The sequence below is a fragment of the Schistocerca cancellata genome, chromosome 8 (genome assembly GCF_023864275.1).
Source record: "Schistocerca cancellata isolate TAMUIC-IGC-003103 chromosome 8, iqSchCanc2.1, whole genome shotgun sequence".
NCBI classification, from domain to species: Eukaryota; Metazoa; Arthropoda; class Insecta; order Orthoptera; family Acrididae; genus Schistocerca; species Schistocerca cancellata.
In genome coordinates this window covers 578,952,399-578,965,734 of record NC_064633.1, presented here as the reverse complement: position 1 = coordinate 578,965,734, position 13,336 = coordinate 578,952,399, and the positions used below count along the sequence as shown (strand labels likewise).

General features: G+C 40.8%; 1 protein-coding gene across 4 annotated transcripts in view; it reads right to left on the bottom strand.

Moving 5' to 3' along the window:
* Positions 1-5,420: 5,420 nt before the first annotated feature.
* Positions 5,421-13,336, bottom strand: part of LOC126094452 (45 kDa calcium-binding protein) — a 163,786-nt gene continuing 155,870 nt past the window's right edge. For 3 of the 4 annotated variants that reach the window (XM_049908828.1, XM_049908829.1, XM_049908827.1), the window contains one exon: positions 5,421-5,669. In XM_049908828.1, coding sequence (XP_049764785.1) covers positions 5,493-5,669 — 177 coding nt within the window. In that variant the 3' untranslated portion in view covers positions 5,421-5,492. The remainder of the gene's footprint in view (positions 5,670-13,336) is intronic. The other variant, XM_049908826.1, reaches the window with a different exon arrangement.

Sequence of the window (13,336 nt, the reverse complement as noted above, 5' to 3'; positions counted from 1 at the left end):
TAGCACCATTCTCCTGAGTGTGCTGTCCGCCGCTCGTGGTCTCGCGGTAGCGTTCTCGCTTCCCGAGCACGGGGTCCCGGGTTCGATTCCCGGCGGGGTCAGGGATTTTCACCTGCCTCGAGATGACTGGGTGTTTGTGTTGTCCTCATCATTTCATCATCATCCAGGAAAGTGGCGAAATTGGACTGAGCAAAGATTGGGTAATTGTACGGGCGCTGATAACCACGCAGTTGAGCGCCCCACAAACCAAACATCATCATCATCATCTGAGTGTGCAGAGAGCTGAGAATGGCGCCAACCTGAACTCATAATGACATGTGGGACAGGACCTGGCAAATTAAAGGGGGGGGAGGGGGGGGGGGCACAAAGACCCCACTCATGGAGTGTAAGGAGGATGTGATGGCACCAAGCTGTGTTGTAGGTCTTATGAAGATCAAAGAAAACTGCGACAAGATGGTTGCGTTGAGAAAAGATCTGCTGAACTACAATTTCCACTCAAAGCAGATGATTGATGGGACACCATCCCTCCCAAGAGCCACACTGTTACAGAGATAAAAGGTCTCAAGATTCAGGGACCCAGTAGAGTCGACAAGCCACCATCTACTCTAGTCATCACTTGCAGGAGACATTGGTCAGGCTGACTGGCCAGTAACTATCAAGGGATAATGAATCCTTGCTGAGCTTGGACAGCAACCACAATACTGTCTCTCCATTGAGAGGGGAAAAGTGCCTTAGATCCAAATACAGTAACTCCTGTACGAGACATTGACGTTGTGTAGGTTTGAGGTATTGAAGCAATTGGTTATGGAAAGAATCAGGATCAGAAGCTGAATCATGGAAGAAGAGAAGGCCAGAAGAAGCTCCCCTTCAGTAAAAGGTTTGTTGTAGGATTCTTCCTCACAAGGGGTAATACATAAGCGGGAAGCTTTATCCCGCTGTTTCTGGAGAAGCGAGGCAGATGTAAAGGAGGCTGATGCCAATGCTGTCACAAAATGGATAGTGAGGTGTTCCACGAGAACTGATGGATCTGTTACAAAGGCTACCTGGAAGGGTAAGGTTCAGAATGGAAGACTCTGCTGACAACATGTGGGATGACTTCCCAACCAAATCCCAGATAGTTTTGTTTTTGAAATCAACAGAGTGCATTATAATGCAGCAGAAACAATTGATGCAGTTTTGTTGGTTGTTTCTATTACAATATGTCTCAGTTCAAAATGACAAATGCCAGCTGTGATGAGCACACCTCTGGGGAGCAGATCGTAGTGCACAACACCATTTTCATGCAACCAGAGGCAAAATATTATCTATTCACACAGCCCTTTGCTTGAGGAGATATCTTTTGCTGGAGATGAGCCACTAATTTCTTCATACAAAGTTAACATAAAGACAAAAGTTGTCACCAGTAACAATATTGCATAGGAATACTCAATGGGAAATTGAAGTTCCAGTAAACAGTAAATGCAATAATAGTCACCCCTTTGATTTTTGTAGCTTTGGATTAGAGCATCCTACATCCAACTTCTGGAAGTTGCCTAATGAACTTAAATGTCACACAAAGATCAAAAGATTGCAATTCTCACAGATGTCAATTTTCAAGGCTTCCTGAGTGTGGAAAATCAATCATGCCAGAATAATCTTTCTTGAAACAAGAAAATTGTTTTCTGGTGTGATTTGTCTGACAGCACTTGGCCTACACAGACAATACAGAAGTTTCAAGCTGCCTTCACCCCTCTATTAACATTCCAATCATGGGAAATTATCAAGTCTTTCTGTAAAAAATTGTGGACCAATTTTATATACATCTATACTCCGCAAACCTCTGTGAGGTGCATGGCAGAGGGTAAGTCCCAGTGTACCAGTCATTATGGTTTCTTCCTGTTCCATTCATGTATGGAATGCAAGAAGAATGATTGACTGCATGGCTCTACGTGTGCTGTAATTATTCTGGTCTTATTGTCACGATCCCTATGTGAGCAATATGTAGGGGATTGTAGCATTTCTTAGAGCCACCATTTAAAGCTGGGTCTTGAAACATTGTTAATAGGCTTTCTCAGGATAGTTTACGTCTATCTTCAAGCGTCTTCCAGTTCAGTTCCTTCAGTATCTCTGCAACACTCTCCCATGGCTTAACCAAACCTGTGACCATTTGTGCTGCCCTTCTCTGTGTATGTTCAATTTCCCCTGTCAGTCCTATTTCGTATGGGTTCCACACACTTGAGCAATATTCTAGGGTAGGCTTATTTGATAATTGGAACTGTGATAAGGATTGTATTAAAGGGACAAACAAGAAAAGTAAAAGCTGAATTTAGAAGTGATTTTCAATTAACATTTAATGTCTATACCTACAAATTGTACATAAATCATACTGCAGTTATGAAGGTTGAAGGACATGGAAAGGAAGCATTAGTTGAAAATGGAGTGAGACAGGGTTGTAGCCTGTCTATCATTTTATTCAATCTGTAGACTGAGTAAGCAGTAAAGAAAACTGATGAGAGATTTTGAAAGAGAATTAAAATTCAGAGAGAAGGAACAATACTTTAAGGTTTGCTAATGACATGGCAATTGTGTCAGAGCTAGCAAAGGACTTGGAAGATCTATTAAATGGACTACATAATGTCTTCAAAAGAGGTTTTAAGATGAATATAAAAAAAAGTAAAACAAGGGTAATGAATCACAGTTAAATTAAATCAGGCAATGCTGAGTGAATTAGATAAGTAAATGAGACACAAAAAGCAGTTGGTAAGTTTTGCTATTTGGGTGTTAAAATATCTGATGATGGCCAAAGTTAGTAAGATTATAAAATACAAATTACCAATACCAAGGAAAGTGTTTCTAAGAGAGAAATATTTTAACATCTGATATAAATTTAAGAAATCTTCTCGGTAAGTATTTGTCTGGAGTGCAGCCTTGTACAAAAGTGAAATGTATACGGCAAGGAATACAGATGAGATGAAAATAGAAACTTTTGAAATGTACTGCTGAAGAATTCTGAAGATTAGTTGGGCAGATTGAGTAACTAACGAGGAGGCACTGAATAGAACTGAGAGGAAAGGAATTTATTACATAAATAGACTAAAAGGAGCAATCTGCTGAGAGGACATATCCTAAGGAACCAAGGAATAGTCAGTTTGGTAATGGGTGGTGGGAAAGTAAAAATTGTAGAGGGAGCCCAAGGCTTCACTTCAGTAATAATGTAGAGATGGAAAGGCTTTCACAGTATAGACTGAGCCATCAAATCAGTCTTCAGGCTGAAGACCACAACAACATGTTTTAACCTTAGCCAAAACGTGTGTTTCTTAGTACTAAATAGATTTATATCTATAGCACAGCAGGTCTTGACACTTACACTTGTAAAAAACTTGGCCCATGCAATTACACCTTAGCTTGTAACAACAGTTTGTGGTTTGTTACTAGCCGACTTGTTATTTGTTCTTCATCTTTTCTTTAGCAACTATTCTGCCATGGCCAAATTTGCTGACAACTGGAAACAGCTCATTTGATAATTATTTTTATTCTGTAGTTGGATGTCCTTCGTTCAAAACAACTCTCTAGCTCACCAGTTAACTGGACCAATGGAAACAAGTCCAGCTAGTGATTTTCGGCCATGTACATCTCACCTTCGAGTTTTGCAAGCCAGCTCGCTGCATGTTAAGCTACCTCCCAGTGAGTCATCATTTTTCAGAGCAGTAAATTTTTGTTTCATCATGCAGTCTTATTTTTAATTTTTCATTGTTACATGGCCTTTGTGATGATGTTCAGATGACTGTATCTGACACTTCTCTTCAATTTGGAATATTTACATACAAAATTAGTGGCAGAATGCAAGTATATTATAACTCAAGATGCATGCGCACTGCATACAAAATCTTATGACTTATATGTTAAACATTCCCAGAATATTTAAACTCTGTCCATCCTAACATAAATTTCACAATATAAATAGAAAAAAAAAGGCCAGCTAGCTTTCCTCAACGTGTTAGTTGAGAGAAGAACAAGTAGGCCCCTTGATCAAAGTACGTTGATCCATCACCATCCATCACAAAGAAATTCTGTGCTAAAGACTCTGGGCCATACAGCTGAAATGCTGTCAGAAAACGAGAACCTCAGTAAATAATTACAATGCCCATGAGTAGGGTTCCCACGAAATGGGTATTCAGATTGACAAATTGAGCAGATGTTGCAGCCACAATCAATAATGCTTGAGGAAGTATTTGGTGCCTGAGGAAGAAAAAGAAATGCTTATCTACATTCTGCTGTCCCAAATTCTGCATGCAGGTCACATAGCCAGTCCAGAGCAATGGCGAAGTTCTGCATTCCAGCCCTAGACAGGCTAATTGGGCCCAACTGACAACCATGTCATCCTCTGCCAATTACATCACTGGATGTGGTATGGAGGGGCAAGTGAGCAGCACATTGCTCTCGTCGTCATTGTCCTGACCTTGGAACTGCCACTAACTGGTCAAGTAGCTCCTCAGCTGGCCTCATGAGGCTGAGCGCACACCATAAGCCAGTCTATGCGGGTACCAAAAATTTTTACTGCCATTTCTAAGCTTTTCCTCATTTACATGTTCATCTGTGATGTTCAAGTATAGCCCATTCTGGTTTACAAGCCAGGTAAGGGCACTACTTCAGGACAGGGCCTAGAGAAAATCAGAAATTGAACTTGGTTATAAACAGTGGTGTGACACCAACAACTGGTTGGAGCCCAGATAATGAGTATGCATCATGGAACACCTCAGAACAGCTAAAGTGTTCGTCAAAATACTGTGCACAAACAAAAACAAAAAACAACTCAGTTGAACAGGTAGTAGCACACCATTGATCAATAATGCCAAGAAAAGGTGAGAAATCAGATTGTGCCTATACTTTACCTATCACTGGGCACATTTTATAATGAAATAGTTATTTAAATCATTTCAGTTAAATACAAAAATTTGTTTTAATTTTTAGGAATATGTAACTGAGGAAAAAAATTGTTAATGCAGCACCTTTTTTCCATGTTATAAATACATGAACCTTCTCAATGTATGCTTCACAAGGACATCTGAAGCTGATGTCCCATAAAAGTGACATGCTGAAGGAGAACATGCTAGGCATAGCTTTCGGCTGAATATTTAATGGGTGATGAAAAGATGCTACAGATACAAGTGTGGAACCATACTTGTAATGACTTACAACAAACAGTTAAATTCAATTCCATCTCAACTTCAGCATGATGGTTATTCAGGTAATTCACCCCCCTTACTGGTGAACACAATAGTTAATCATTTAATAAATTGTCAGTTCCAAAATCTTATAATGGGATTCAAGATATTAAAAGAATGCAAAACTTCAGTTCATTAAGGTTTCTTCAGTTGCTTGTGCAGTCCGCATGCAGTAATCCAAACACAAATAATTCAAACATAGTAAAGTTTGTTAATCTGACATCATACTTAAATACATCAATACAGTTTACATTTCTGAATGTACAGTCTCCTCATTTCATTATTCATCTAGAACTCATCATGGAAAGATCGAGCTGTATCGAACATCTTGCTGTTGAGGAAGGGTCCTGCATGAGCCAGTACTTCCATTAGACTCACAGCACCATCTGCATCTGTATCAGCAAGCTGAAGCAACTGCGAAGCTTCCTGACGTGCGTGTCGTGGATTGCGTGGGTCCATGTACATCTGAAAGTGAAAGATATTAAGCACAACTCAAAACCATGCCACTCAAGTTAACTTTTTATCACCCATTGTGATGTGCGTGTCCATGATACGCTATCAGGGAACTAGTGGATATCGCTGCATTAATATTGCTATGTATATATTTTCCACTGGTAAAGGAAACCTTGCTAAAAGTTTGCAGAATTCTTATAGTTACAGACTGCACCTGCAAACTGTGCTGTCTTTGAGTTTCATTGTTAACCCTCTGCTCTGTATTGTCTCATCAAATTAGTTCATGCCTGGAAATAGGCAACCCAATGAACAGATTTGCAAACCGGGCTAATGTTACACCTTCCTGGACAATTCCTGTCAATGATTTGCACATGCTTATTAACGTTTGATGCATCACAAACAGTGCCTGTATTGAGCACCTGTAGTGTGAGTTCCAAACTTGAAAAGATGCTTCAGCAACCGGTCAATGTCTATTTCTGACACATACACACTCTCTCTCTCTCTCTCTTTGCTTCTAAGACATTAAGACATTATTTAAAATAAACGTAATGCATTTCACTCCCCCCCCCCCCCCCCAAAAAAAAAAAAAAAGGAAGAGAAAGAAATGGTAGTCAAAGGGTTAGGACAATAGCTTTACTCATGAACAGGATAAGGATCTGGGAACATTTCTCACACCAGCATAAAATATACTAGTCATTGTTGTCACGTCAAATTAGAGCAATAATTCAGTCTTTCAATGACAGCCTCACAAATATTCATAAAATTATATTTGATGAAGTAAAAATCTTGACCCACATATCAACTTTTTGATATTCTGTCACCAAAGAGGCCACTGAGATCAAGTTGCACAACAACTTTCACTGAGACAGTGGAAATATTCTTAGTCTTGCATGGAGTGTTGAGAGACTGCAGAGAGATTCAGACACTTGTTTGTGTTTCAATGGCACCAACAGCATCACAGACAATAACAAACACAAGCTTTGGCAACATGAGGGCAGAAAGTTATTCCTGATGAAGAAGACTGATATTACTGTCAAAAGCACAAATGTTTATTTTATTTTGATGCTGCAAGAGAATAGAGAATAATTCGAACAGGATTGTGATGTCACACACTTATAAGATGAAGTGAAGCAACCTAACACATTTTAAAACCAGTCTCCTCCAGTGATTACATTTCCCACAGTTACAGTAAAAATGCTCATACGTAAATTGTGTGGATTTGTCTGATTACCTACTCATCTTTTACAACTGAAATTTGTTGTCTTTATTCCCCAAATATGTTTTATAATCACATCAGATATCTTCAGTGGCAGCATGCAATGAACAGAAAATAGTATTCTAAGTTATGAAAACCATATTTACACATTTATGTCATTACTACATTTGAAACAGTCACTAGCAACAAAATGTAGGTACATTTCATTTAAGCTGTTTTGTATATGCATATTTATTATTAATGCATGCAACTTACTCTGATGAACAAATTCACAAAATCTCAGTTTGGGAGCCCACTACTGTGTGGCATCGATAGTTTGTATCGACCACGAAACTTAATATCTGTGAACTCTTAAGTGCTCTCTCAAGCCTCCATCTTAACTTCACTTTAGTCGGTTCTTTGTTGTACTTCATTCTGTACGGATGCAGTGTCAAGTGTAAATATACTCGAGCTATGACATATATGGTAATTAAGTTTTCTATATCCCGTTTACCGATCCCGTTCGCACAGTGGTGACCCCGGTGTTTGTTTCTGTTTCGAGTCTTCTGCGCAAATGTTTATGCAACAGGTTATATGCAGTACGCAATGACCACGCCAAACAATTCCTTGTTGGAAGATGTGGAAGCACAACTCCACTCACTTAGTTTCGTCGTTTCTTCACCGACAGAGTATTCATCGTTTACCAACACCATGTGCTAACCTCATTCGTTTTCAACGGTTGACAACTACGCCATTAGAGCGAACAATGGACTTGGGCTTTGCGTCACTGGATTATGCCCATCCGACAGTGAAATGTGAACTGAACAATATTTTGAATTGTGTCTCTTCAAATCGAGTGTTTCACGAACAAAGTGATCTCCATTCTCCAAGTGTTTAGCCACCCACCAGCATGCTACATTGGTTACTGTTAGGCCGTGTGCAACGCCACCATTACTACAAACCATGCCGGAACTGTTCCGTGCATGTGGTGTTCCAGTTGTGTCTAATTTACATGCACAATTCAGTGTTTCGCATAACATGGAACTCTTACTTAACCTCAGTGCCCCGCGACATGAACTACAGGCATGTTATGCATCAGATAGTTTCCACGCAGGTGGCGTTCTCAACCCCCCATACCCCCCCCCCCCCCCCCCCCCCCTCAAAAATTGTGGGGCTGCCCATTTCCGATCGCTCAGCTGCCTGCCGCTCCCACAGCACCGCCATTGTCTGCCGCGCCAGTCTCTCGCCCTATTCTGGAAGCGGGTCGTTCCCACGGTACCATCCGTGCCGGCCGTGCCACATTTTTGTGACAGTCAACTATGCCAGCTGCCAATACTACGGATTTGCTCACACGGTTTAAATCCGGTCGTACCGTGCCGGACTCTGACTTAACCTCAGTCCAGCTGCTAGCCTAGGAGACACCGAGACCGCCGTCATCACCCCCTCCTGGCCGCCTGCCGAAGCTACCGCCCTTATACGAGGACAACCCGGCATCGTGGTTCGCACTCATCGAGCATCTCTTTGAGTTACATCGTGTGTCTTACGACAACTCAAACTTTCTCTACCTCGCCACACACCTCCATGACCATTCAGATTTGATTTGTGACCTGCTCCTTTCATCGCCACCTGCACCAAAATACGAGTTTGCAAAGAAGACTATAATGGAATGACTTGCCTGCTCACCACAAGTGTTAATAATCAAGATTCTCTACGAGGAGCACCTGGGGGAACACACCCCCTCACAACTCTGGTGCCACCTTCGAGTGCTCGTGAACGAGCATACCGTGCCTGACGCTACGCTATGGGCTGTGTGGTCTGGCAAACCACCTACCAATCTACGGATCCATCTGTTACCACAGTCATTCGAGTCCATCGGCTCCTGCCTACACATCGCTGACCAGTTGTATTCGCTGCTGCGGCAACATCAGCCAGTTCATTCCACACCGTTCTTCGGCACAGCCGCCCCCGCATACCGATCTTCGACTGGCAGAGGCAGGGCTCTCTCTGCCGTCACCTTGTCTACTTCTCCTGGCAGCGTCGGCGCACTCTCTCCACTGTCTGAGCACTCCAGGATTGCCCGTGCACCTTACGTACCAGTCTATTTACTGGAACAAATCAACGAGTTCAAGCCGCAGTCTCCACCTCCTCCTCACCCTTTCTGACGGTACCACAAAGTGTTCGGTGACGACGCCAAGAAGTGCAGGTTGCCATGCCAACACCCAAATGCTGACCACAGGAACTAAGAGACGCCGAGTCCTTCAGGGAACCTAACAGGCATCCTCATACATTACACTCCGTTCACTCGTCCGCCCGGCTGTGTGGTCGTCTCTATGTGACTGACATTGCGTCAGGTCTAGCTTTTCTGGTTAACACTGGTGCTGATGTGTCGATCATACCTACTTCAATGGTTCCACCCACTTCCTCACAGATGAAGTCACTTCTACGAGCTGTCAACGCAACGACGTTACCTACCTCAGGCTCAGTAAAGGTTATGGTGACTCTATCTCCTTCTCTATGTTTTCCATGGACATTCTACATTGTCAACATCAATGAACCAATCCTCAGTATGGATTTTTTGTCTCATCACAAACTATCTCTGAATATCGTACAGGGTTCAGTGCTCCACCATCCTACGAACACTCACATACCGTGCACCCACACCTATGTCCAACACTCTGTTTCCACCGCAACATACGATATCATACGTGAGTGCTCCACCCTCGTGGGCAACATTGTGACCTGCGTTACTGACCTACTGTCAGAATACGACTGAGCGACGCAACTCTGCCAGGACAATGAGAAGCTGAAAAAATGCATTGCATCCCCTTGCAGCGAGCTCGTCGAGACTCGCACCTCGCTTCTACAACTGCAGTCCACGGCGACGCCACCTAACAACTCTCATCAGGTTGGTCAACAAAATTTACTTGCGTGTGACATTCCAATACCCCCGTCATGCTCGCCTCATCCAATGCCATGTGTTTCAAACGCTTTTCGCGAACTTCTAAATTTTCATTCTGATACTTCTTCTCTATTAATTAATAGCTGTGTATATCAATGCTATGTCTGTGGAAGACACCAATTCCATTCCACTAGAGATTCTCATTATGTGTGACAGGTCGTCCGGTTTTGGTGTTTTGTAACTGAGCTGTTTTTCGCTGTCATGCAATGTGAGAATATACTATGTGATATTTTGTAGCAGGGAAAGAAAGTATAACAAGACTGGGCACAACATGAATGCTCCCACTCCAGGTATCATGAGCTGAGTAACATTGCAACTATGTCTCATATATTGACATTAATTTGCTAGTTCTTTCCTTTCTTTTGGATAGATTCTACTGATGCTGATTAGTAAATAAATTGGAAATTCATCAATGAAAATACAATATTTATTTATCTTGAAATTCATAAATATTGTAGAACATACACAATTCATATTTTCACTGAAAAATCCTTCATTTTCTCTTTTATAGATTGTGTATGTGGCAGTCCGTTTTGATAGTGTTAGTATGTACATCTTGTTGATGATGTAGAAATTATTTCTCACAAGCTCTCACTAACTTCATTATGAGTGGTGTTTGTGTGAGAACATAAGTGTACGCAAGCTTGTGCATCAATTACACATAATCTCACAATGTATGAACTGTGTTTCACGATTGTGAGATCACAGTTGCTGTACTTTGGTTGTTAGGATATGAAATGTAGCTTCTGAGAGTTGTGACAATGCATGGCTAAGGCTTTCTGGTCACGACAATCAAAGTTTGGAGGCTCGTTTTTTGCATGCACAACACAGTGTAGTAGTGTTTCAGAGTCAGTCAGAATTGTTACGAGACATAGTTAAAGTGGTCCCGTAAAGTGTGTTCGGCCATATTTAACATCGGCGCAAGCATATGGTTTGCCATCCTGGAATGAATTATTTCTGAAAGCATTGTGTTGTTACAATCTTATGGCATGATTTTATTATTCTAATTCCATAATTGCTGTTGACTAATGAATTGATAAATCAATAGCTTCATATCGACTGTTGCACTTTCTGAACTTCGTCCACTGTTAATTAAATATTTTTAATTAATTGACTCATCACAAAAAGGAGAGGTGTAATTACCAATAAGATGACTCTAGTGTAACCTCACAACTGGTGATGCTCATGTTGGGCTATGACTTCACTGCAGTGGTGTTTAATTTTTATAAAAGGTGTGATTTGCTGGAAAGAGGCCATGTGCTATACTTGACACTGAATACTAACAGTGACAATCCATCAGGAGTGTATGAGATATCAATATGCCCGAACAATCCAACCATAAATGTTGATTCTGAACGCAAATCAGGAATTCTGTTAAGTAAGAGTAACTCAAATAGTGAGAATAATGACCTTAGGGAACTGATCACCAGCTCAGTAATTGAAGCTACACCAACAATTAAACATGGAGTAGTAATGGTGGGACTAAGTCAACTGCTTACATACATCAAGGCAAATGGATAATTATGATGGTCTTAAACAACAAACTTCTGATGTTACTAATCATGTGGAGGATCCAGGTTGGAATATCAGCAATATTATTAAATGGACAGGTTGCTACTCCCCTCAAAGATAATACGTTGAGTTGCAGACAGACACAATGAAAAGACAGTTACAAATTAGCTTACGGCCAAAGCTTTCTTCAGAAGAAAGAGAAATGCACTCACATTCACATAAGCAAGCACACTTCACACACACATAACTGCTACATCCGGCCATTTTGTCCAGTCTGTTCAACAAGCCAAGAAGCCTGCAGTTGACAAAAGAGATTCAGAGTATGCTGGCTATGGGAACCATCCAGCTATCAGACAGTGAGTACTGTAGTCCTGTACATGCAGTAACAAAGCAAAGTGGTACTGTCAGGATTATATTAGATGCCAGAGCAATCAACAGGATAATTCTTCTGAAAAAGAGATCAACCTGAAAATTTAAAAGTGATTTAATGCTGTCAAATATTTAATCAATTTTGATCTCACCAGCAGTTAGTGGCAACTTTTATTGCAATTAGAGAGCCGAAAGTATACTGCATTTCTACACAAAGGTAGGAGCTATCAATTTAAGATTACCCCATTTGGTTTAAATGTATATTCTGCTACCTTTATACGGTATTGATCAAGTAATGTGACCAGAACTACTTAAGACCATTCTTGTATATGTGGATGATGTTTTAATTGGTCCAGCATCATGGGAGGAACATGACTGTCTTGGCAACTTGGATAGTGTCCTCAGTGCATTTAAGAGAGCTAGATTTACTGTAAACTTGGTGAAATCAGAGTTTGGAAAGAAACAAATAAGACTTCTTGGGCACATGATCATGCAAGTAGGGACTGAACCCAACCCACAGGAGATGGACAATTGAGAACTATCCTGTACCAATGTGTATAAAACAATTTATAGCATATCTGAGATTTGCCAGATTGTACCATCACTTTTTCACTGGACACAGCCTTCTGTTACCTCTTTTATTGAACCTACTGTAGAAAGATGCAGTATGGACTTTGGGAGAGGAGCAGCAGAAAGCTTTTGAAGGTATTCATTCAGACTTGTTATCTGCATAATTCTAAGCCACTGAGATTTGGCACAACTATTTTTTCTAGACTCAGAAGTAATGAACATGGCTTCAGATCCCATCTGTTTCAAGGGTATGAGGTCAATAGTCAAAATGAGCACCGTAAAATTGCATTCACCAGCAAAGCACTAACTACGTAGAAAGAAAATACACCATTACTGAAAGAGAAGCATTGGTGGTCATGTGGGGTTTGAATAAGTTCAGATTTATTTGCTTGGAAGATACATCGCTATGAGCACTGGCCATAAAGCATTATCATTTTTAATGAAATGTAAACTGACGCACAATCACCTGACAAGTTGGGCACTTGCCCTTCAGCAATACAACTTAGAAACTGAATACATACCAGAAAAAAATAATATTATTCCTGATGTGTTTTCTAGGTTACCTGAAAATGTGGGTGAAGTGAATACAGTCCAAGCAATGGTGAAGGAAATCTGTAAGAACTAGACAAAGGTCTTAGCAGGTGAGAAAGACATCAAGAAGCTGCTGAGGAATATTAGAGTCAAACAGCATGCAGATGAGATCCCAAAGATGATCAGAGACAAATGTAATAAGCCCTTAGAAGTGAGTATCTGCATTTATTATTGTAAACATCAGGATGTGTTTTATCAGAGGGTGCATGCAAATTCCAATCACTGGAAATTGTGTGTACCTAGATATGTTGTGGATAAATTGATTAAATATATTCATGTCAGCTATGTGTCTTTTGGATAGAGGAAATGTATAATGAAGTTGTAGGAACACACACTTTTTAATAACATGGCTTCTAGGCCATGTGCAGTGTTGAAAACATGCGATCTTTGTCAGAAAACAAAATTCCCTCCTACACAATAAAAGGGCTTTATATGTTATGTGATACCTGATAAACCAGAAGCATCGGAAGCCTTAGACCCTTT